At 41.8% G+C, this 26347-nt stretch overlaps 1 protein-coding gene across 7 annotated transcripts in view; it reads right to left on the bottom strand.

Moving 5' to 3' along the window:
• Window positions 1-485: 485 nt before the first annotated feature.
• Window positions 486-26347, bottom strand: part of cep170aa (centrosomal protein 170Aa) — a 43047-nt gene continuing 17185 nt past the window's right edge. Inside the window, exons 5-23 of one of the 7 annotated variants that reach the window (XM_038737027.1) lie at window positions 25026-25104; window positions 24785-24843; window positions 24431-24662; window positions 22665-22805; window positions 18993-19172; window positions 18235-18549; window positions 12933-13286; window positions 12288-12577; window positions 10218-10310; window positions 9400-9517; window positions 7627-9183; window positions 7285-7335; window positions 5779-6052; window positions 5404-5635; window positions 4818-4985; window positions 4615-4703; window positions 4388-4481; window positions 4232-4283; window positions 486-3365 (exon numbers count right to left, since the gene is read on the bottom strand). In XM_038737027.1, coding sequence (XP_038592955.1) covers window positions 3040-3365; window positions 4232-4283; window positions 4388-4481; window positions 4615-4703; window positions 4818-4985; window positions 5404-5635; window positions 5779-6052; window positions 7285-7335; window positions 7627-9183; window positions 9400-9517; window positions 10218-10310; window positions 12288-12577; window positions 12933-13286; window positions 18235-18549; window positions 18993-19172; window positions 22665-22805; window positions 24431-24662; window positions 24785-24843; window positions 25026-25104 — 4704 coding nt within the window. In that variant the 3' untranslated portion in view covers window positions 486-3039. Of the gene's footprint in view, window positions 3366-4231; window positions 4284-4387; window positions 4482-4614; window positions 4704-4817; window positions 4986-5403; window positions 5636-5778; window positions 6053-7284; window positions 7336-7626; window positions 9184-9399; window positions 9518-10217; window positions 10311-12287; window positions 12578-12932; window positions 13287-18234; window positions 18550-18992; window positions 19173-20945; window positions 21309-22664; window positions 22806-24430; window positions 24663-24784; window positions 24844-25025; window positions 25105-26347 lie in introns of those variants that run through there. The other 6 variants (XM_038737030.1, XM_038737028.1, XM_038737032.1 and 3 more) reach the window with 6 other exon arrangements.

Genomic DNA, 26347 nt, shown 5'->3' with positions numbered 1-26347 from the left:
GTCTCACATTAAGTTTTTAATTAGTGAGATTCACTAACACATCATGTAGGAACTTGCCATTCGATCCTTTGTGCTAAGCTTTTAGCTGACGCTGTAGTTTGAAAATGCTCATTATTACTTCCATTATAACAAACACTATGGTTGGCATTTCTCTGTGTAAAAATATTCAAACACTTAATCATGCAAATATTTTACAGTTCAGGCAACAGAAAGACGTAGCTGGGTTATCTACATTTTCAGTTCAAATGTGATTAATGGCCCAGAGAGTAGATAGGTCTACTTTTAGTAAGTAACCCTTTGCCTTTCAAGCCCATGCTGAGAGTTGTTACGTAGTCCAGTTTTGGAATAAATAAATAGGTTCCTTGTCTGTCAGTAGTAACATCACCTGCCAGTGTACAGGGGACAATTTTCAAAAGATAGACATGATAATCTGAAAGCAGTTCGATTTATGTTAGTGCCCAGGTAAATGAAAAGAGAGAAACAAGTGAATGGCTCTCTTTTATTAACAGTAAGAAACAATGCAGGTAGTTGAACAAATATAAAATTCATGAAACATCCCACAGAATATTAAACAAAAAAAATAAATAAAATGGTGTTTTGTTTTTCTTTACAAAAATGACAAAAAACACAGATCAGATGACACATGTAGAATTTAAAAAATAAACATGTACCTAGCATTCACAGTCCCCTAATTTCATTTTTTTTTTTTTTAAAAGGGATGGGGGGGAGAAAAAGAACAAAACAAGTAACACGATTAGAGGCTTCGTTTGTACAGACAGAATAGTTCCAGAGAGACAAGGCAGTCGCTTCTGATATCAGGCAAAGTGATATTCTTTGTCAAACCATGTGACCACATTTGATGCAGCCTTTCACTGCTTCTTCACTATTTCTGTATGAAGAAACACCACAATCTGATGTGCAAAATAAGAGAATTTCTTTTAGACATCTATGTCTTTTTTTCTTTTAATCAATGCCCTTCTATAGTCAAAATGGGCACTTTGAGGCATTGAAAAACATTGTACAGTACAGTATAGAGAGAAGGAAATGAACATGTATTCTGGTACCTAAATTCACTATTGCAAGAGTATCTAAGTACTAATATACTGCTTTAAAGTCATTTTACGCTAGAACACAGACTATAAGCTGAAGAGAGACTCAGAAAATGGTAAGTCCCTATAAAGTAACTAGAAAAGCAGCAAATTCAAGAGGTTTACTATACTGTCTTTGCAATTCTACAGTATTAATAAGCTGGAACTTCTCCCCTTGGTGTAAATAGAACAATGCACCTATATACACTGATATGAAGCTGTATTACAAGCGAAATTCATAAAATAGATGAGCCTATTTTCAAAGATCTGTTCATTTCTACTCACTGACGTTCCTGAAAGAGACATTTTGAACCACAAAAGGCCTCCTAAGTTGCCCATGTTTGCTTTGACAAGACATTAATTAAAATCAATTCCAGCAGCTTATTCATGTTCAGGTTTTGTGTACATGAGCTCAAGCTGGCTAGTTCCAGACAAAGAAAAAATAAAAAAATTTGTGAGGTGACTCAAAACATAAAAAAGTAAAAGGCTTACAATATCTACTATACCAGTATCTAAATATTATAAAATATTTAGTTTAAACAGTTATTTTCTTTGCTCATCATTGCTAGTTCAAAAATAAGTCACATCCCTGTGACTGGAAAAAGTAGAAAAAAGCCAATTGGAAATTATAGGACACTTGAGTGGATGTACTGTAAAAAGCTAAGGGCACTGATTCTCACAGGCCATGTCACATGGGCCAAAAAAGATATGGCAGCAATGATTAAACTGTGTTTCATTATTTTAAATAAGAATCTTTGATTTGTTGCAAAAACTTGTTTTGACATTCAGAGAAAAAGGTGAACCTCAGAGGAAGGTGAAACATATGAGATGAACTACCATATTTGATATACAGATTCTCAGGCTTTTACACAACAGGTGAATTTCAAGATGGCTCAACTGTTTTAGATGGCAATATGACAACACTTGTTCATTTTGGTAAGTGATTCTATTAAGTGAAAATGGTCATTGGTTTTACCAAAGGCTGTTACAATTGTGTAAAACTACCATTTACTATTAGTAAGATCAACACAGACACCAACTTGCAGGAAGAAAGCTCTCAGCTCTGTCCTGTACATGCTACTGGAGGACAAACCTTTTGTAATACTTTTTCTACTGGGAGAGAAAGGAAGGGAAGGGAAGAGTAAAACATAATGGGTGAGGGAGCACAAAGATGAGGAGGCACCACAAATCCTTTCAGTCAGTAGAGAGATGCACCAATGGACGGTTAGATTTATGAAATATCTTAAACATCTGCAATTCTGCTTGATGTGTGAACAGTTTCAGACATAAAGCATGTCTGAATGACGGTGTGGTGTGTCAGGGTGGTTACTTAAGGCTACTGTAATATTCTTTATACTAACAAGAGCTAATAAATCATTGCAGAGTGTTATAGTTCATCATAGTGTAAATAGAACATTTTGCAAGTGTTATTTTACAATGCATTCTGTTTGTCTGAAAGAACTGTATTAAAGTCTTAAAAGTTGTATATTATTTGAGGGGACAGGGGCTGCTACTATCAAGGATGTGTTTTAAGGCATGTCCTTAGTGTAGGTAGGGTCCAGACACATGGAGAAGGCAAGAGGAGAAGACTGGCGGAGAGTGGAGACTGTACAACCACAGAGATCTGTCCTCTGAGAGGGCAGCCGGGCAGCTTTTAGTCAATTAGGAAGTCAGGTTGGCCAGTAAGCATGAACAGTGTACTGTTGAAAAGCGCATAATATGACTATCCAAATCATTCATGGGTCAGTTTCCGTTCGAAGGTATTCCATGATGCATCAGTTGGGGTTTAGCCTGTGGAGTCTAAAGGTCAGTTGAAGCACTTCATTTCCTGACAGGTCTGGTAACACTTATACACCTGCTTCATTGTTGGGAACATGGATCACCAGCTACCTGCACTCCAATCCAGACTCATGTTTATTCACATCATGTTGATTTCAGGGAAACTTTCTGCTCACTTCTGTGCGATGGCCTCCTCCCCGCTTGGCCGCACGCGGCTGAAGGGCAGTCCTCCGACTCCTGTTAACTCCAGACCCACGCTGGGTTGTCGTGCAGTCTCCTCTGTGCTGGCACAGGCAGCCTGAACCCTAGCTGTTGATCCTCCGGGCCCAGGAAGGATCCCCGGCAGTGATTCTTTGGCTGGGAGCACAGACCCAGGGCTCGTGGCAGAGGGGGAGGTTGTTTTGGCGGTTTGGGGCTTGGTAGGGGTGGTGGGACTGGTCAGGCCGAGGCTGGCCAGGGCGTCCAGAGTCCCATCTGGATCTACCATCACATTGATCACTGAGACAGAAATGAGGAGAGAAGAAATTGTGGAAGGCGTTGAATAAAAGTAAATGTATCTTTACAGATAAAATAAACTTTGGATTAAAATCTGGCTTTGTATTAAAGGCCCTTAAAACTTATTTTATCTGTTGGTTTAGTTGGTTGAGTGGTGGCATCCTACATGAACTATTTGCTACTGAAGTTTGAATAGATTTGGTTGTTTCAAATGACAGAGTGCTGTGTTTCTTTTTTTCTCTAGTTCTCACTGGCTCAAAGTGGGCATGGCTCAGTCAGGAAAAAGTAATGTAACAGGCTTCCGTGCACCAATCAGGATTTAGCAAGATTTATATCAGAATCTGATGACAGTTGGTGGATTGTTTGGTTTCTGTTACGCAAATCTGATCAAAGTACACCCACACAGTCCTGAGGAAGTCCTGTTTTTTAGTGTTAAACTGTTAATAAGGAATACCATAAGATGTTTGTTTTTTTTACTTTAAAAAGTTGCTTATTTAGTCATGAATGTTTGAGAGTGAAATACTTCAGATTTGAAGACAAGTATTCAGAGCTTTAACCAAAGGTTTTACACAATCCAGTCCTAACAGTGGAGGGCAGTCACAACTCACCAGCTACTATAAAACACTTTCTCACACCTCTGGATTAAAGATTTAGTAGTGCTGATTTAAAAAAAAACAAAAACTCAGCCCAAATCTGAGTTCATACTTTTGCTGCTTTCCCTCTTTAAAATTCATGCTCTCCTCTATCATGGAACACAAATAAACAAATAAAATGATGGCGCATCAAACACCCATGACTGTGTACAGCAGCTTGTTCAAGTGTTTCTAGTTTAGGTACCATGTGATTATTCGAGGGGTGTGTGTCTTTACCTTGAAGCTGCTTCTCAACTCTCTTTAGTTCGAGCAGAATTGAGGAGATCTCCTGCAGAGAAGAGGAAAAACAACCAACCAACCAAACTATTAGCTCCCAATCATACTTCCCTTTCCTCATCCTCAAATACGATTCAGACAGACGGGTTTCTGTACCTTGTTGGAGGTTTTCAGGAGTGGTATATCACTCTCTGATCGCAGTTTATTCTCAATTTCATCCCAGTTCCTTTCCTTATCCTTAAACAATATCCTGGAGAAAAATAACATACAGCAGGACACATGTTCATCACAGTGGCTCTTTACGAAGCAGCACAATGGCACACAGAGGGATAGATACACGATAAATACTCACTGAAGTTTATAATATCACAAAGTATAATTACCTTATTTTTCCTGCTGTTTTGTCGACAGAGTGTCTGATCTTGGAGGACAGCTGAGAAACTGAATTGAGCAGCAGGCTGTCCAATACCGCCTGAATACACAGAGGGGGAAAAAAGTGTGAAGTTTGACATGTGACGACCTGAAGGTGATTTGATCCTCCATGTTGGTATATTTTTGATGTCATGCTCTCTTTGCTGCTTCTCACCTCCTCTCGGTTCCAGGTGCGTCTCCTCAGAGCTCGGGGCTCCAGGCTGTCTGGAGCACGGGGACGGAGCTCCACCGGCTTACCGTTGATCTCTGGTGCCTTATTGGTTGAAATGACAGGAGGGATCTTCCTGAAGTTGAGGCTTTCATCAAACACCCGATCCACCAACTGGGCAAAAATAGGGAATGATGTAAAAGAGATAGAAGAGAGAAATATGAAAAAACTGTTATTTAAAACTGTTAACTGTTACAAGTGTGATTTCAGCTTTGTTCAACAGAGTTAAGTAAAGATTTGTGAGAAATGAATTAGGAATTAGTTCTGTCAGAGAGCTAAGCAGCTCTAAAGCTTTAATTGTCCAGCCAAAAACAGTCAGATTTTAATCTTAAGTACTAAAATAAGTAAATGCTCTCATGGTAAAAGTAAGGAATGAAAGTGGGGCAGATGAGGATGAAAACCTCTCACAGCCGATGAAAGCTACAAAGCAACAAAGAGGCCGCCACTTTTATCCAAGCAACACAGGAGGGATGGCAAAGGCGCAATGGAAGCACACGCAGTAAGGCAATGATAGAAGAAGAAAAACGGGCACCTTTCTCATGCTCTCCTGTATATCCGGCTGCGTGGGACGTGCAGGGCCTACCTCTTCCCGGGTGTCAATGGCCGATCCCGGGGTGGTGGCGGCGGTGCTGACGGTGGTGCTGGGTGCGGTGCCAGATGAGCTGACCGAGTCGATCTCACCGGCCACATCGTGGATCTCACGGGCCAGGATGGCCAAGTCCTTAGCCAGGTCCTGGCTGATCCTGCGCACACATGGGAACAACCTGTTAACCATCAGACAGATGGAGGAGTTCTTTAGGACTTTAGACAAGAACACATGCAACCTGCATACACAATAACTTTTAATCACATACATATCAATGTAAATAGATAGATAAATCTCATACAGATCAGCACAGATCAATACCTGGCTATCTCCTCGCTGTGTGCTGTCCAGTCCCTGATGTACTCCTCTTGCTCTTTCATGCGGTGTTTGACCCCTACTCCACCCGGACCCGTCACCACGGCAGAAACTGGGCTGGCGGTGGTGCTGAGTCTCGAGCCGCGATGTGGGACGAGGTGATGAGGCCGTATGTGGGAGCGTCCTCCTTGCTTTGGAGAATTCCGGTTGGAGCCAAACTCTTCCTCTGAGGTGGAACCGTACTCCGGCGGCAGACGTCTCCACCTGCTGCTACTGGACACTGTGAAGGTAATGGAAAAGCGATATGATCATTGAGTCAATATTACTGTACTTTATTCTGTTACATTTGTTATTCGTTAAGTTAATAAATGAGCTTGTGAACATGAAAAGCTTTGTTACTGAGGCAGTCTCCAGCCAATCTTGCTTTCTGACAAAAAATAAAAAAAATTGTGCATGTAAATGTAGTAAATCTGTATTCCTAGGCAGCAGATCATTATTATCTTCATTTTACAAAGATAATAAAAATTAATTTCCAATAACATGTTATTTTCTGCAATGTCCTATACATCCTTCTTGAGCTAAAATTAAAAAAGTATGACTGGTGAAGCAAAGCATTTGATTTTTTTGTATCTTACTTAAGTTATTGGACAGCTACATAAATGTTTTAGCGATAATAAAACCACACTGAAAACAACAGAAACGGCAGCAAAATGAGACTTTAGTTTATCGAAAAGCTCCACGCCCCAAGCAGCATACAAAAGCATCCAACAATGTACATATAACCTTAACAGAGCCAGGGATATGTTAAGCTGCATCAAAATGGTCACACAAAAGCTGCATTAATGTAGCTGCACGTGATGAGACAACACCATGCTCTATCAGTCTCTCAAGACTAAAATAGGACAAAGTGAAAGTGCCATGAATCTCCACAAGGTGGGGCACGGTTCCATAACCATTTGCTCATGAGTTTTGAAGTTTGAGCTCCAATGTAAAATCTTTTCACGCAGTAGGAGTGTACAACTAGAGCATTTGGGTCTTCATCACATCATTTCTTGATGGATGTCAGAGAGGAGACACATGGTTAACATGGCAACATATGCTAGAGCTGGGTCAACTTTACTATCTGAATTTTCTTTATGTTATGTACTAACACTACAAACTACACTTTTAAATGTATGTTTGGCAAAGTATTCAAAAATCTCATTGCAAAATTTAAATTTGTAAAATGTAAAAGATCCGATATGTATATGTTTTTTTTAACACACAAACTCACAAACATACTTCAGTTTGTTTTCTGTTGATTCCTATGCGTCACCGTTTCAAGTGGTGGATATCTCAATTTGAAATGAAAACGCACTAAATGTGAATAACCGATCTGCTTCTCTCCTGGTGAGCTTGGTGGTAGTGACTTCTATTGCTGTGACCCAGGTCTGACATGCACACACACACACACACACACACACACACACACACACACTGTCTAATCAAGGCTCTACAGCTCTGGTACAGTACCCATCAGCTCTTCCTCCGCATCACCGCCCTCAGGTTCGGGCTGAGAGCTCTCTGGACAATGACAACCAACGCACAAGTTTGGTGAAAATGTTTACAGACAAATGTTTGCACACTGACACATAATGAGGTATGCAATGGTGTAGTCTTTTTTGGCCATCACATTAATTTTACATTTTTACAAAGAACCATGCAATCAGAAATAAGATCTGATAGGAAGATAACTAAGATCAGCAAAATAAAGAAAAAACACCTTGCTGGACAATTTCCCTCTTCTCCTTGTTCTTACAATATGTGAGAAAATTTTAATAAAACACAAATTAAGAATGCAGTTGGTGTGCTCACCTGTGGGCGAGCAGTATCCAGATGTAGTGGTTTTAGTCTTGGTCTCATTCAGTTTGGACACGCTGTTGGCCCTCATCCTGGGCGTCAGCCTGTTCTCTGTTGGTGTTGATGAGCGCAAGCCGAGACGCAGAGCAGTCTCAGCTGACAGGCGGGGTGAAGAGGTAGAGCTCCGGGTCACTGTACACTCTGAGTCACTGCGGGCTGAGATGGAGCCCAGACGGTTCCTGCGCGGCTGAGCCAGCATGTCCAGCCGTGACAGTCCCTTCCGACCGGATGGCGGCTTAGAGGTGGAGCTGGTGGTGGACACCTCAGAAGCTACAGACACCCTGTCTGCATCAGCTAGATCCGTGTCAGATGTATCCCCCAGCCGAGCTCGGCGGAGAAGGGAGGCTCTTGTGGGGCGCGGCTGAGGCAGTGAGGCCTGCTTGTTCAGGGAGGAGGTCGTGGCTGCCTGGAGAGTGCGGCTGGTTTTGGAGGATCCACAGGTGGAGGATTTAGCAGACCTGCTGTCGAGTTTGGAATGCCCCAGTGGTCCAGAGTAGGTCTCTTGGTCTGAGGAGAGGATGTCAGAGATGGGGAAGGAAGAAGTCTGGTCATCATCCGTGAGATCCAGAGAAGGCTGGCGTGCTCTGGAGGTGGCAGAGGATGGCTGAACAGAGCGGCGTGCATCAGTCCGGCTCGTCGTCTCCACTGTTCTTGTTTTAGACTTCCTCTCCAAGCGTTCACGGGCACTTGCATTAGTGACACTGGTCTTGGAAGCTGTGCTCATGTTGCTCTTTTCCCGGTGCATGCTGCTGAAGGAACGTCGTTTTTGTTCGCCACCCGCTGATGCCTTCCTCTCTGCCTCTCCAGCCACATGACTAGCTGTGCTGGCCGTGTCCACATCTGACTCAGGAGAGATGGAGTCAGTCCGAGTGGGGAAGCCAGAACCTGAACCGTGAGTGATGATGCCAGTTTTACTACTTTTCTGCTCTAGTTTGTTTTCATCTCTTAGCTTGGCCTCCAGGAATGCCATCACAGCTTCAGTGTCCTTCAGGAGGGTAGCGGTATCCATGCTGCCCACGGAATCACTGCGTTCACGCCCACTGCCGCCTCTGTTGATGCGTGGGATGAGCTCTGCAGGGACATTTGCGCTGGGCTTCTCAATCGTGAAGCTGCCCTGGCGCACAAGAGGCTTCCCAGACTTCTCTCCTCCTTCTTCTCCTCCTCCTCCTCCTCCTCCTTCTTTCCTCTCCTCTGACTTCTTCCTCCGCTCACTGCTGCCAGAGGTCCGGAGAAGAGCCTTAGAAGGAGAAGAGGTGGAGCTTTGTTTCCGTTTACTGGTCATCTCACTGTCGCCCATGGGAGTTGGGGACTCCCCGTCTCCCTTGTTCTCTTTTTCCTGGGGTTCAGTGTCCTGTTTTTCCCCAATCTCAGACCTCAGTCCCAGACCTTTGGTGCAGGATTTAGCCCGGGGGTCATCCACAGGGAGCTGGGGAAGGGTCCTGCGCTTACGGTCAGTCAGACTGGAGGAGGATTCACCTCGGCTGAGGGATGCACCAGACTCAAAGGCATCAGCTGCAAGAGAACAAAAGACACATTCAGTTAACTGAAATTCCAGATTTTTTTAACATGAGTTAAAAGCACATTCAAGTGTGATTTCACATGCTGCTTCATACTGTTCATGCTTTTAATTTTGGGGATTTTTTAAAAGGGAAAATTTTGTTCATATTGTATTTAAAAACATTTAATTATAGGTCTGTTCATTCAAGTGAGTGTCAAGTTATTATGTACTTCTCTCTTTGTGCAGGAAGGCGGCTGTTTCTGCTCCTGAGCCCTCTGGGTCGGTCCTGGTGTGATTGGCAGCTAGACTGGCCCACTGAGAGACCCAGCTCGGGTCACCAGGAATAGCCTGACATGACACGAGAGGGGGGGTGGGGTGACAAGCAAGAAGAACACAGTAGTGAGAAAACTGGAACAAAGATCACTAATCAATCAGTGGTGGCACAAGATACACAGAGCTGATCATGAGTGACATTCACATGTATGCGTTCATCCGAAATGTAATACATAATCATGGAAATTATATAGTTTGTGGGAATGAAGGATGGTATATTCCTGAAAAAGACATCAATCTCGCACAAAAGACTTGGCGGCTTGGACACAGTGTGTATGAGCATTGATGAAAGTCTGTCAGTGCTTATACACACTGTCCACTCCCTCTTATAAAATTGCCTGGAGGGCTGAACGTGTCTCTCCTCATCTTAGTATGATCTAGGTCAGCCTCTGGGAGGACCAGCCTACTCCCATAAACAAGGGTGTAGAGCGGTCAAGCCACAGGAGTGACGGTGACTCACATTATACTCAGCCATGATTCTTCGTCTACCTCTTACACACCTCTGTTATACTACACTGCACTAAGAGGCAAAATGAAACATTGGGAGGCAGAGGTCATGTTTTTACAATTAGCCTATGTTTCACCATGGGCAACATCTATTTTCTAGTAATGCAGTACAGGTAGAGCAAGGTCAGTCAAAGAAAGAGAGACAAAACAAGGGAGAACAAAACATGAAACAACAACTATTCAAAGACAAACTGTTAAAATGATCTACCTCTTTCCCTGTCTCTCCTGTATCCTTTCCTTTTCCTTCTCCTTTCAGGTCTGAGAGACTAGAGGAGTCCTGGTTCTGCTGCACACCAAACACCTACAGATATTTTAAAAAGCAGAAGCTGACAATAACATGGACATTTTTCTTTATAATCATGCAAATGTTATTGCATTATGTGTGCATATTTTGTCATACTCCCCAATTTTCTTTGTCTTTATTCTGAAATGAAAATTAAATATCCTCACAATATGCAAACACTACTGCAATATCATTCTGCAGTTCTCTTGATGAACTGAACACACAGAAGAAGATGCTGTTGAGTTAAAGCACCGATCTGCACTTGATAGTTGAGTGCCATGGCAACAAATATAAATCACACACACACACACACACACACGCACACTCTATTTACAAAAGACAGAGGGAACGAGAGCGGACAGACTGTGAGCAGTATGCCAATTAGTGTGTCAGCTAATTACAGGAATTAGCATAACAACACTTCCAGTTTTGGATGTAATGCACTCAGACTAACACTGATATACACCCTACTAATGATATCACTGTTCCTCATAGGATAACACCTGTATAGAACACTTAAAGTAACATGTGCCTCTTTGAGATGTCATTTAGTAAAGTAAAAATTATGTCTATGTATTAATCTTTTTTGGCGACTTAACTTCACTTAACTTCCTAAGAATAAGTATATGCTGCCTGTCCCAACTTCTGAATCTGTTAGGTGGCAATTAAAAAGTCTGGTAAACTTCTGTCTTGACTAGTTTAGCACTCTTTGCTTTTGTTGTACCTTTTTAAAGGAAGTCTTTTTAATTTCTACTTATAATGATGGTCAAAAGAAATGTTAGCTTTTCCACTATTTTTAGCCTCAGCCAGTATATCTCACCCTGAAACTAACATAAAACCTTCTCTCTCTAAGTGTATTGCTTTGCCTCTTTTAGACATCTTTTCTGTGACCATGAAAGACTGCTGTGCCACAGGACAGGGGCAGCAGTAAGAAATGGATGGTGTTTTTTTCAGCCTCCCTGGAGCATCCTTTCATAAAACAGGGCAGTGCTTGATGGAGCAAGTCTCCACGGGCTATTACAGAAGCATTAGGTTTACCAATGGGACAGAGAGGCTGGAGGGGTGGTCAAGCAAGGAAACTGAGAGATTATAGCTTTGTTTTAGTGGCAACAACACAAAACAGTCTCAAGGGAGTTACCTTACCTTACTAACCCTAAAAGGGCCAACAAAGCAGGTAATAAAGAGACAATTAACCTTGTACTGGTCTGTTTGTGCTTGGTCAAATTCTTCTCTTTAGATTTACCGCAGAGTATGTTTAAATTTTGCTCTTGTCGTTCTGCTTGCTACTTTTACGGTTACAAATAAGCAAAGAAGGTACTAGTTTTTGTATTTGCATGTTTTCTGGAGGTGTTTAGAGTGATCTGAACTTGAAGACCCAACCGTAAAACAGCACTCCAGGTGACTTCCATTTGAACTTGCAAACTATTGTAATAGACCCAGTTTATTTTTTATCAGTAAAGCCCTATTCTGGACATGAGATTCAAACAGAGTTGCATTATGTTGTAGAACAATACAAATAGAAAAAGAAAATCTCCCTTGGTTTGTGGAAAACTTTACTGGCTTTTCTTTTAACTATGATCAACCACAAGTGATGGCAATGTCTTAAATTACAAATAAGACAAAAAATACCCAGCTTCATGCAGATTACAGTCTATATAAATCTACTCAACTGTAGTCAATTATCAAAACTGACAATGTGCGATTACATTATCCTTATGTAGCTGTTCACATCTCTGGGAATGAGCTTCAAAGGGAATTGGATTTTGTTGCAGTGTTATGCAGGGAAGACTAGCTTTTTTATCACAAATTCGAGGTGGTAATGGCATAAATTTATAATAAAAATCTTGCTCTTAGTAGCAAAACATTAAAAAAGAGAAAATCTCTGTCTAATCTGGGACTCCAGATGCAGCCAAGACAAATTATTGTGATGGCTGATGTAGAAAGAAATGATCCTACATGTCGAAGGTAGTTGCTAACATCTCTGAACACTCCTACCTTGTCTATCATACGCCTGGCCTCCTCTTCCTCTGCGTTCCTGTTCTCCAGTTCGATAGTGTAGGTCCCCTTATCGCTGTGGTCGTCCTCTGCTTGCCCACCAGCAGTTCCCGCTCCTCTGCCCACGACCGAGGCGTCCTCGCTGGGGCTGGTGGGGCTACCGGTCGCCAGCCCGGTACTGGCTGAGCTGCGACCAATACTCGGGTCCTCTGACCTCTGCTTGAGAAGGACGCGGGCAGCCGTAGGGGCACCTGCAGCCACTGTAGCCGATATTGGAGCTGGGACCTTACCTAGAGGCAGCAAAGTATAGAGCAGAACTAATAAAAAAAACAAGCACATACACAAATAACATGTTTTCACAGAGGATTTCATTACTGAGATGCTATAGTAACTGATTTTTGTGTATTTAAAGTCCAGGTTCACAACTGTATGTGCCAACAACAGAATGAATGCAAAGCCCCTGATCAACAGATTTACCGCAGTGTCCGCAAGGGAAATACTGTCAAACCAAACATGACTGGGCCTTTAAGGTGTCTTTCACTTAATCTCATGATTTTATCTCTTTTTCAAATGATTTTAACGAACATTTTCTTTATGAAACCCATAATAGACTATATAGAGATAATGAAACAACGTTTTTGTCACCTGCGTCTGAGGCTGTAGTGGCAGAGGTGGAAATGCTGAACACCTTGGGATGAGAGGGAGGCTGGGGAAACAGTCCCTCCCCGCCAGCTCCTCCAACCTGCAGGGGTGCAGTCTGGGAAAACGAATACGACCGACGCTTGCGGGGGTTTTCCTCGTCGTAGAACTCGATCATAAAGGCAGTACGGGAGCTGGTTGCCCTGGTCCCGCTCACTGTTATGCTCCCCCCTCCTGTTCCTCCTCCCACGTGGCCGTGTGCTGCCTTTAGGCGTTCCTCGAGGGCGTGGCGGCGGTTGGCGAAACGCAGGCCCACTCCATTCTCTGAGTCACTCTGGGTGCCATCTTCATGCTTGCTGCCTATCAGGACACAAAAAAGAGAGAACACAGTTGATTTACTACCATGCTTATTATTCCTATATACATACTAGTTTTCTGACAGTATTCCACATGACACAGTATAAATATGTCTATTATTTACAATTCACAATCAAATAGACCTTTTTGCTTACCTGTGAAAGGCAAACTATTATGTACATATATTATGTAGAATCACTGACCTTTATGACCTATGAACTATCAAAGCAGACCCTAAATTCACAATTCCTGGTTTACCTACCACATCACTGCTATTTGTACATTTTTATCAGTCTGGCTCAAACCATCCATGTCCTCTCAGTGTCGTACGATAGCAGACAGTGTGCCACGCTAATCCAGCCATGCCACCCACACGGTCACTAGCCCAGCCCACTGGGCACAGTGAGAGAGAGCGGCGGGGGGGAGGGGAGGAGGAGAACATGAAGGGGGAAGTGGAGTATGAGGCTGGATGAGAGAGAGAGTGTATGTGGGCGGGGGGGGCTTCAGGGATGTAGGAGGAGGGGAAGTGAAAGAAGGCTGGGAAGGAAAAAGGGAGGCTGAACTGGGAAGAAGGATAGGGTGAAGACGAAAAGATAAGGGTGGATGGCAAAGGAGAGAAACTGGTTTAAGTGGGAGAAAAGAAAAAGCCAAACAGAGAGAGAGAGTGGGAATTCTTAACTGAAGGAGGCTCAGGATATAATGTGCTGCCACTAGAGTTGATAGCCACTCACACAATCAGCCACTCAGTTAACGAGCAGTCAGGCTGTCAGAAAGAGGAGGGAAGGAAAAAATGGAAATGGAAAACACTTCCACTTAACACACATCGCACAGGTTCGGATCCTGGAATTTGCACATACAATCATTTCTTCTCATGATTTCTCAAATCAAAACAAATAAATGCTCAAAAAGACACAACGGTATTTAAATTCTACATCTGTCCAAGTTCACCAGCAGATCACTTAAATCAAACTAATCTCTTCACATCTTATGTAGTGTGACTTTTAATATTTACAATGCTTACACATTGTAACACTTTCATTGGAGTGAATTTATAACCAAATGGTGAAGCTTAAATTACTTTTCACTACAGCTACAGTGTGCAAGAGATAAAAAAGTACTAGAGGTGGACTGCCCTCCATGAGAAAAGAGGACAAAGTGCTTCCATGGCTGAATGGTTTGCCTGGGGAACTGTCCCCACAATGTGACTTTGAATCAGTCTGATGCTCTGATATCCCTTTTTTCCCTTATTCTTTCTTTCTTTCTTGATTTATCTGCACTGAAAGTCAAATTGTGGACAGTATTGTATGGAAATGATGGATAATTATTTAGATATTGCACATTAGAGAACGACAGCAGAAATTAGCACAGTATAACTCAAATTTAGACAAAGGTGTGTGTATTAGTATATGACATTATCAGTATCAATATAGCCATTCAGTCTGTGCACTTAAAGAGGGCTCTCCACTGATTTTATACATCAGTTTACTCGTCATGTTTAGTTCTACTCAGCCTGCGAAGCAGCTGTATAATGTCTTCTGTAGCACTGGAGGAGCTTTTTTGTCATTTCTGAGAAAATAACCCTGATGATTTCATAGTGATATCACGGTGTCTCGGTTCGGTCTTGGAAACTTCAATTTATTTGTTTTTTAAAGATGTTTATGAATTTATTGAGAGAAACAGGACAGTGGATAGCTTTTGGAAATGGGGCGAGGGAGGGGACGACACACAACCGCAGGGTGGACTCGGGCTGCTAAAATAAGATCTCAGCCTTGTACATGTGGCGCGTACTTTACCAGGTGAGCTAACCATGAACCAGAGAGTTCACATTTATAACAGAAAGCCTGAGTTACAAATGGGTGGGTGTGAAGTTTGAAAGACAGAGAGAGTCTAAAGACAATGTTATGGGACCCATTGACCCATAAGGAGTAAATGTCAAGGCATCTCAGGGTCTTTTTTAAATCCATCTCATACAAGCCCCCAACTTTATTGAAGAACAGTTTTAAATTGCTGGAGTACTCCTTTAAGTAATGTTTCTACATTGGGGTATCACACATGCTCTGTAGCCTTGGGCATATTTCTGAGTCTGCAGCTCATTTGTCACATTCTACTATCCACCTCCTCCTTCATCTTTATGGATGTATTTTAATAAAGTTATTATTGTAATTTTATAAAGCATAAATTTCATTAAAAAGAAGAAAAAGACAGCACACATGGAGAGAGAAAGGAAAGCAGCAGAGTGTACAGTAGCTTCAGCAGATCAGCAGACAGAGAGAAGCAGATCTTTCATGCTGTGTGCCCCAGACAAAGAAGCCGTTGGCAGTTCCAGAGAAGAACAGAGGTAACTGTGAGAGTCCAGCGCCCTGCCCCGCTCGCCCCGCCATGACTCACAGTGGAGCTGGCCTCTGCCTCCACGCGCGCACACACACACAAACATACATACACACACACACACACACACACACACACACACACACACACACACACACACACACACACACACTGAGCGCCCGACACAAGGAGGCACTTACTTTACATGCATGCAGAGCCGCACAAAACTGACAAGCAGACATGCAACCCCAGACATACATAACGTTGTGCTGTTTGTGAGCACACAATACAGTACAATTATTTTGTTCTACTTCTGCAAGTAAGTATGAATTGTGCATGAAGTACTAATCATGAATCAAAATCACAAAACATATTCCTCTCAATCACACAAAGATTTCAGACATTTACACCTTCACACTGATCAAAATCACATCTTATTGGAAATTATTATCTTATTAAAATACACACGACACGACAAAATTTACAGTATAAAGATGCATAATCTACATTGCTCCCTACAGCAAGAAGAGAAAGACTCACCTTGATGCTTACAAATCAAAAGCTTTTGCTCTGTTGCCTCTTCTCAATTTCCTCACTAAACCGCTGCCCGTCTCTCTGCCTAGTACCTCTACGACACACCCTGAGCACATCGCACACGCCTCTTCTCACACATGCTGCAATGCTTGTCTGCACATCAGTGTAGAGCATGTCTCAAATACAAACATGCAGCAAACACCGATACGATGGATTTCAGCCGCACAAATCCACACCTGAGCAGTACATGCTTCACATACGCCCTCAAACAGCACTGAGACGCGCTTCTCACACATGCTGCCGCAGCCTTCTCACACAAAGAGATGCTCACTGCTAGTTTTTGCTGTTTGGAAATGTATGTCTGTATTCTCTCTCTTTCCCAGCCAACATTTCCATTACTGTTACTATAACAACTAACTACAAAAAAACCCTGCTCTCTCTTCATTCGCCGACTCCCTTTGCGCTTTCACTGCAGTCCAGGCAACAAGCCTCTCTCGTTCTCTCCTTCCTGCCTGTCACTGTCCAATCACCTTTGCTGTTATTGCTGCGAATGCTGCTCTTGGCATTACAGTGAGGTTCTCCCGCCTTTCGCACACGCGCACCCATCTCCCCACTGTACCTGTTTTTTCATGCCTTACATATGCACAGCCAGCATCAACAGAGAGCTTTCCATCCAGCTGTCCACATGCCCTTATCTGTCCCTCTTTGTCCTCTCCCTCCCTCTTCTGCCCCTCACTCCACCCTTTTCTCTTCCCTTCTTTATTGTTGATTTTTCTCCCTTAACTCAAGTCACAACCACAGTTCAAGCCTGGCTGTTCTTGTCTGATTTCCCTCTTTTGCTTATCAGGTGCTGAAATCCTAAGGGCCAGCACATCAAGTATCAATCAGCCACAACTTCAAATGGAAAAACTGCAGTGTCTAGCAGCCCCTGACTAGTCAGTCAGACAGTCAGTTAGCAACATAATCATCCATCAGGTGAGCCATTCTGTCAGCCAGTTGACATGCAGGGAGTACTAACCACATCTAATGAATTAGCTTCCCCGTTTCCACTCATGCCTCACAGATTTCCATTTTCATCAGCTCCTGTCTGCTGGTGCCTCCCCCACACATCAACATCATAAATTGGCCTCCATTTAATTAACTCATGAACAGCATGTATTCTACAATAGCCTAGCTTAGCATCAAACTTAAATTCCCTTTACTGGAGGCACATGGCCTTGCCTCGTCTGGCCAATTCTCACAAAAGCCCCTGGCAGCAGGAGCCTACTCAGCAGTTGGCTGCTTGCGGGGAACAATGAAAAGCAGAGTGGCATGCAATTTACAGACGTAGCAATCTCAAACCTTCAGCGGTAAGCCCTCAGAGGTAAGAAAAAATGTTCATGTCCACGCTGACAATGCAGAAAAAAAAATCAAAATCAAGCTCTTGTAGTCAGGCATTAACTGCCTTGAAGTAGAATGCGTATGCTCCTCACTTGATTTTATGTCTGTAAATGGGAACAAAGTGAAATTCACTAGGGGGCTGTACTATTCTACTCATGCTAAGCCTTGCAACTGGACGTCAGAGGAGTAAATTTCTGTCTGCTAGCTGCTAATCCCCTGGCTTGGTTACCACTGCCAACAACCCCTGCTCCTAACAAGGAATACACACAGTCTACACACAGTATGTAAAATCTTCTAACATTAATGTATGATACTGCATTTCTGGCTAAACTACCACGCCTTTAATTCATCAGCTTGCTCTCGTAGATCTAATAAGGAAAATTCGGTGTTTGTCCCACACACTTGCCTTAAGACCCGTGGTGATTGAGCTTTTTAGGCCGTTGCAAGTAAACTATAGAATGCTCTGCCCGCACCCGTACGGTCCGCTGATTATGTGGAAAAGTCTACTTACTTCCTAGTGGTATGATTCAGGGGAAATTACTGATAACTTATGAGGGATTATTATCGCAGAGAGCAACTTAGAGTTTTTTGTGAGAGAAAGGACTTAAGGAGAAATCATCAAGGAATAGCATAGCAAAGTATAGCAAAGGTATAACAAAAACATTTACATAACCCAGACACAGAAATGTTAACAGAAAACCACCTCCACCTTTTAGCCTTTTGAGATGGACTGGCACGTCACTCTTGATGCTCTTGTTGCTCTTGCTGTCGTCCTCCGTTGACTCGCTACGCACCAGCGTGGGGTCGTTCTGGGCCAGCCAATCTGCCACCTTGCTCTCCGATGCCATCATAGCGGCTTGCAGAGTGCTCAAGTCCCTTCCTCCTGCTCCTCCACTTCCTGCTCCACTCTTCTTAGAGCGAGATCTGTGGTGGTCGGGTGTGAACTTTGACACGTGGTCTTTAATGGTGACTTTCCCAGGAGAAGTGTTGTCAAACTCTATGGTGAAGGAGGCGTGACCTTGAGCTGTGGAGCAGACAATTACTGTATCAGTCAGTAAGTACAAAAAATGAAGGACTTCTTGGTTAAATTATGGAAATATATACAGTACATGGATAGTTCTCCAAATACAGTCCATACCTACATTGCAGAATGATTGCTACTCTGTTTGTTCTAGACAAACAGTGGCCACTTCCTTTTTTTGTTGTAAATGAATGTGTCTTTGTGGCATAAATGATTCTAACACATTTCTCAGAAAGACCGACTTAATGGGACTCAAATGTGTACAGGAAGTATAATGTAAATATACCAATCGTGCTCCTGTCACAAATTAATGTGCAAGTGATTTATTATCTCTGATATCATTATGAACTACAGAGGTAAACTTTGTTAACACAGACAGCATAATCCATAATCTTACATTCCCATTTAAAAGAAATCAAACAAATTAATTGTGTACTTGTACGCACCTGTAGTGGTGCTAGTGTGAGTGGTGGTGCCCTCTGTGTCCTTGGTGGGAATCTCATGGATGCCGTTATTCGCCATGTGACCCTCCTTGGTAGGGATCTCAAAGTAACTGGAATCATGGGCGGCGGACGCATGAAGGCCGTCCTCTTTAGCTTTCTCCCCTCGACGTGCCTCTTTGCTGTCTGAGAGTGAAAAGTATGTACCAAGATGTTACTAAGGTTACATGATTTAAATTTTGCTAAAAAATAAAAATCTATGCTCAGAGAAACCTGGTTCAAGCTTTTGGAGTTGAAAACGGTTATACATAACAGATCTGTATGACTAGTATGACAAAACAGTATCATTTCCATAACAAAAAGTGGTATAGCAGTGTTACTAGACTTATGAGTTGTCATAAGAACATCCACTCCTGTACAACTGATATAGTACAGGAGTGCACTGTTAATCTGGACTATCTTAATCTTTTTATCTTAGCATTTATTAGTTTATTACGTCACAGTGGGAGATGAATACAAGGATTCATTATCAAAAGTCAAAAGTGAAAGGTCAAGCTAGGCCCAAAATGGATCAATTCAATCATGGTCCTCTCTCCAGCAAGTGTCTCACCATTTATCAAAATTACTGTCTCCTTCTGGGGGAGAATGCAGCCCTATAAACTACAAGCACCACAAAAATACTATAAAGACTTGCACATATACATTCTGTCACTGTCTCTTTATTTTACTCTTTGTCTCTCATTTAAATATATGTGCAAACACACAAAAGTCATGTTAAGTTGCTCAGCACAAGAAGTGCTGGTATAGCTCTTTAAAGCCTGCGTTGGGATACTCACAATATGGAACACTTATTTTCTCATCTGTTCATATTAACAAACAGAGCCTCTGTGGGATCTGAATATGATAAATGATACTTTCACAAATTAGTGGGGCCATCTGCTTCATTTTGGGGAGGAATTGTAGGAACATATGGCAATCAGCAATACGAATCAAGATACAGAAACTGACTTTGCAGAATATAATTACAGGCAACAAATAGTGAGTGAATTTCTTATGAATAAAATAGTCTATAAATAAGATTGTGCCACTTGAGGGCTCATAAGACAAAGCAGGATCTTCCCAGAAACAGATCTGAATTAAAGGCTTATTTTCCACTTCAGTGTTATCAACTAAACTGAAGTGCTAAAAAATCTCTTTGGTTCTGTAGTTGCCAGCATAAGCTGCTCCGGAGGTTTGGGAAGATTTTAGAGTCACTACAGTGCTCACATTTATATCCATGCTCTCTATCAACACTAAAATTAAACAGGTAAAACAGACAAAACCACGGTACCGTATCTCTATTTGTTCCTTTCTTGAAATTATGATGAACTGACTAAACTTCCTTTATCTCACAGATGTAATACGTGTGAATACTGTCAGAGCTTCCACTGATGTCACCACAAGTCACAAGGCTTGTCTGGGAAGCACCTAGTAATTTCTGTGAAGTTAAAAGTTTCATGAATGAGTTTAATGCTATTCATGTAAAGACCATACAGTTCAAACTAATACTGACTGTGCTGCAGAATGTTTTTGTGGTTTTAATAAACATGTAAAACCTAGGCTTCATAAAATCAGCTTTAATATTTTCCATTAGAGTCTACTACATACAAAGATTTAAACCGACAACAGACACAGCACTGGAATATATGGGCATTCAAGACACTTACAAAAGGCCTCTGCTTAAATAACAGTGGCAAAAGTTAAACCAACAACCCAGTAATAACCTGCAGTGCTTCTGCCTTCTCATTTCAAATTCTAAGAGCTAAAAACAGTTAACTGACCAAATACTTCTTAAAAGAGCCACGGGTAATAAAGAAAGTGCAAGGTAAGTGGATGTCACGTGAATAAAAGTTGATTCACATTGAAAGCACTTTACCAGCCCCATTAGCCAAAGTATATGGAATTGAGGGCAAAACTTACCGGCGAATTAGAAAGTGGTTAGCTAATGATCGCTGCAGTAAGAGAGTGGTCTGTTTGAATGCTGTGTGTAAAGTGTGTGTGTGTGTTTGTGTGTGTGTGTGTTAGGAGGAATGGGGGGGTTGGTTCAATGGCGTAACCCAATCGGCTTGAGTGACAATACACAAGGAAGGGGGTAGGGGGCTCTGACAACACAGCCTATTCACTGGGAAGAAGAAAAGGACACACACTAACTCACACACTTAACTGACATACACATGCATGCAACAAAAAACACACCAGCAAACAGAACTGCTTCCTGTCCTTAAACTCTCTTTCTCACTTTCGCTTCTCCTTCACTGATATATCTGATGTTAACTGGGTATTAGAGGGCGTACTTACACTGTTTTAAAGAATATGTACACCAATAAGATCTTCTTTTGATGCTGAGGTCCATGTAAACTACAACAATACACAGTGCAACACCCCCAAGAGCATGCTGCTTCACAAAACAAATTCAACATAACAACATCCATTCAGTACTCAAAAAGTCAATTCAAGAGGGCAAAACACCTTCCACTCACCCACTTCCATGACTGAAGTAGCCAATCCCATTTGTCTGATTTTTTGGAAAGCTTTTAGGGTTTCAAATCACCCTGCCACGCTTGCACAGATTTATTCCAAAATAAAAATATTTTCTAATCTCACGCTAACAGAAAAAAAATATTGCTAAATCTGCATAGTATAACACAGAAATAATTTTTAACTGATTGTTTAAAAGAGTTGATGAAGAAAGCATTCCTTTTTAGGCTGGTGAAGACGCTGCCAGACTATCCATCCAGATGTGGCGAGAGATTTAAGGACGCTTCAGTCTGCTACAATGTTTGTGTATGATTAACCTCCCCCCACTCCTTCTGACAACACTGGTCCACACTAAACCAGCCTGGCACAGACTGATTTTGCATCACTGAGCTGTTTGACTATTGGTGTAGCGTCTAATCCTGTTACACTGACTATCCACCACCAGTTAACGGGATCCCCCAGTCCAACGGTCACTCTACACACACATATTGTAGGTAAGCAGACATACGCACATAAAAGGCTCTGAAAAAAGCCTTTGTGTGTACTTGGATATACATTGTTACACAAACAAACACACAGTCTGACTGGCAATTACCCTTTCAACACAGAGAGCAAATAAACTGAGAGAGCTACTGTTTCACTACTAATAAATAAATCATCTGCACTGTATGATTTAACATAGCATTGCATTTCATCAGTAGTTAAACTGTTTTGTAGCATACAGTAATATATTCCTGCTGTACAAAAATATTTACTATTTATATCCTTTTTGCCCACATTTTTCACATTCACACACAAACTATAGGAAGGATGGTCGGTATGTTAAATTTACTGATTCGTCACATAGTACATGGCTACCATAATATTAAAGACTTTGATAATCGAATTCTGCATGAAATATGCGTCCTGTGGCCATTGTCATGTAATACAAAATACACAAAATTGTACATTCACATAAAACTGTATAATTGTCATTTTTACAGCATTTCAGTCTAATACAAATCCAGAGGCATCATTTGACAATAAACCAACTTTATTCCATTTACAGCACTGATGTTTTGTCAATATTATTACAGTGTTAAACTGTATGCATCCTTTTCTGCACTGCATGATCTGAAATCTGTGTGATGATGACAAGTTTGAAATCGGAGTACCTCGTACCTGAAATGGAGCTGTCATGTTTCTTGTTGGATGACTTTCCTGTTTCCTGTTTAAATGAGTTCTCATCGTCTGCATCCCCATCCCCCCACCAAGACGGCTGGCCATACAGGGGGGTCCCACGAGGCAGCGCTGTAACGTCCCCTGAGACAGATGGACAAATCATCAGACACATTTAACTAAAGCCCCGCAGAAAGAGCACATTTTAAAGTACCTCTAACTGCAGCCTGTCAAGTATAACATGTTTATTCCGTTATGTAGTTTACATACTTGTCATACTGTTGTCCTAAACTGTTCATTGTATCATGATGACACAAAGTGAAACCAGCTGCTCTTGTTTGTGTGTTTGTGCATTAATACCCCTCTGGTCGGGTCTTGCACCACTGACCTATTTTCAGAACTTGAGCAGGACGGACATACACATGTGCACACTCTCTATCACGCTCTCTCTTACTCTCTCTCTCAGACACACAGTTTCAAATGAAAGAGGGACTTTCCGTTTGCCTCTCTGTCACCATTAGAATGAAAGCTCACATGGGGCAAGCATCCTGTGGTAACTTCTTTTTTTAAATTGGACAGCACAGTAGAAAAATGACAGGAATAGTTGAGAGAAAAGGGGAATGACATGAAACAAAGGTCTCCAGACCAGGATTTCAACCACCGATGTTGCATCTGAGACCACTGTGCCAAAGGACGCCACCTCCTGCGTTGACCTCTTCCTGCTCTATCCTCTTCCTTTACCTTCTCTTCCTTTAAGTACCACTAACCCTGAGCTATGTAAGTTTAATCACCGTATATCAGGATAATTATAGATGCTCTGTGCCAAATTATGTGCAGTAAGAAGGAGCCTTCTATATAAAAGCTACTGAATGTATGCTCACTTAGAGGTATAATATCTGGGTGATGCCTGGTATTATAGTTGTACCACTGCAGGATAACATCCACAAAACCACAGAGAGAGTGTCATTAAAAATGTGAGCAGCAGATGGGGAGACATGCAACATCGTATGCTTGTTTTTGGTCCGAATGTGCGAATGTATTTGCGTGCCTGTGAAGGTTACTGCATTTTCAGAGAAGTAGTGCAGGCATATGGGTTTGCATTATGCAGGCACTATGACGATGTTACTGTTTAATCGCCACCCATGGGGCCTTGTTTCAACATCTGGAGCTTACCCAGGACCCCTGCTGGCACTCCAGCCCGGTCATTTATTAGGGACACCCTCCTTTACGTTTAAACATAGTGACTGCATGTTGGTGTGGTGGTTAAAGCCCTTTCCTTGTGACCATGTCCACCCCCTACTGGTCTGAGATAAAACCATACCACACTTAATTTCATCATATTCTGTCTGAAAATGGGTTTAAAAATACAGAGGTGATATGTGACAAATGTGGACCATGTAAATGTCTCCACCTACAGTATATGAATGCAGAACACAGAAGCCTGTTCTCTTGGGGTTGTAGACAGTCACAATACAAATTCTGTGAATTGGCGTTGAAACAATGACATTTTAGCATTTACAGGGTTTTAGTATATTGTTTGAACATAGTTGCAAGATTTGAATTGAAGATATTGTTTGTATGTTTTAAAGTAAAATGTTGCCAGTCAACAAATCAAACTTTTAAGGAAAGAGTGTAAACAATAGACCAAATCAACATAGCACATTGCATTAACATTAAATATTAGGTAATAACAATGTTAAACAGTCACCAAAAAAAAGTTCCTCACATTTATTATACTGTCACAAATTCCTCTATGACCTGTCTCTCACCTCCTAACCTCTCCTCTGCTTTGTGAGCGTCCAGTGGTTTAGCTGTTGGCTCTTTGGAAGAAGTGACCCCGTCTGTTGCTCTACTCTCCACCGGCCTCTGTGTGCTGCCGCTGGCTAACTTCAGTGTCTTTGTTGGGGTCTTAGTGGGAGACTTGCTTGTGGTTGTGGTTGTAGTGCTTTCACCGCTGGATGGCTTCTTGCTCAGCTGGAGGCCGCTGGTGAACTTTTCATGCTAGAAGGAGAATGAGAAAATTAAACAATTGATTTAAGTAGTATAAACAACTGTGTATCATGACAAACATTGATACTTGAGAGTGGTGTGTTAGGGCACAGGTTGGTTGTGTGTGCTCTTACCTTTAGAGCCTCCTCAGGCACAGTGAGCTCTCCTCTCACCACCGTGAAAAGGTTGGTATGTGAGGCAAACAGGTTAGGGAAATACTGGTACAGATGCATGAAACAATTTACTACTGCAAGCTGTAAATTGTAATATCATCATATAGCACACAGTAAAAAAAAAAGGCATCTTGGTAATGATCAACCCACTAGTGGATGTGAGGTCTGAGGAGGTTAAAAGATCAGAAAAGGGAAAGGATATCATATCCAAACCTCAGCTTGTCCTCCAACTTCAGAGTGATGTACATCTGCTCCTGGATGCGGACATCATTTACAAAGGTCTGCAAATGGGAGGAAAAAGCAATACAAAAAGAGATGGTAATTAAAATCAAGTGTAACAATAAAAAATAACATTAACACAAACTCAACTATAGGTTGTGTGTGAATGTTAATATTAAAATCTTCCATCTAAGAAAAAGTAAAGTAAAGAAAGATGACACCACAATATGCATCTGATTAGGCACAGTTGTGTCACACATAGCAGGGTCCGTGCTGCCAAGTTTTAATTAGCATTGAAACTAACAATTATATTTATTATTGACTACTCTTTCAATTATTTTCTCAATTAATTGATAATTGTTTTGTCTATAAGATCTATCAGAAAACAGTGAAAATGCCAATAATAATTTCAACAAGTCCACATCAACATTTTCAACTTCAAAAAAACAGTCCAAATCCCAAATATATTCAGTTTACTCACACATAAAACAAAGAAAAGTAGCAATTCCAATTTGAGAAGCTGTAACAAGAGAATGATGTTTTTCTTGTAAAATATCTCTAACAATTAGTTATTTAAAACACTTGCTGATTAATATTCTGACCATTTTTCCAACTCTCGCTTAGATGTTTGTCAGATATTTTTTTCTGGTTTCAGGATTTTGGAAGCCGTAACATTGAGGATACTTTCTTGATGATGAATTGATGAATAAATTAGTTTTGGGATGTAGTCAGTAAGGTCCTAGTATGCATGATGAAGCCATGCTGAACAGCGGAATCAGCTGATCCCGGTGCTTCCTTTATAAGAAATTAGTTTGCACAGCCAGGACTAAAGGCCTAAGTATGAGAATACATGTCTTTCCCTTTGACTGTTTTCTTTTCCATCTTTTTCCTTCTCCCACTCCCATTCCCCCCTTTCACCCCTCCTTCTATTATGCGGCTCTGAGACAGATAAGGTTTCGCTGCAGTGCAAATGAAATTCTATCATACTTGCACTGCTGTTGTAATAAAACATTCCTGTCTACTCTCTAGTGAGATGAATTCATTACAGCTTAACAAAACAGCAACGTGTAGCAACCCCAGAAAGACAGTACATTGTGACACTGCCCAAACACAACTTTTTTACTCACACCACTGTGGCAAATCTCTGTATATCCACTGACTCAGCAGGAGAAAACTTCCTCTGAATCCAGCCAAAGAAGCTAGATGGTTAATGACACAGCAGGAAGTGGCTCTGACTCTGACTTCCTGTCTAAGGGCTGGAGAGGATGTGAGGGACATGCTGCATATGTGTCCAATCTGGTGGGC

The sequence above is a fragment of the Micropterus salmoides genome, unplaced genomic scaffold, assembly GCF_014851395.1.
Source record: "Micropterus salmoides isolate LMB-PRFRI ecotype aquatic unplaced genomic scaffold, ASM1485139v1 Ms_hic_scaffold_22, whole genome shotgun sequence".
Lineage (NCBI taxonomy): Eukaryota > Metazoa > Chordata > Actinopteri > Centrarchiformes > Centrarchidae > Micropterus > Micropterus salmoides.
The sequence above is the reverse complement of the archived record's forward strand: the minus strand, read 5'-3'. Positions and strand labels throughout refer to the sequence as shown.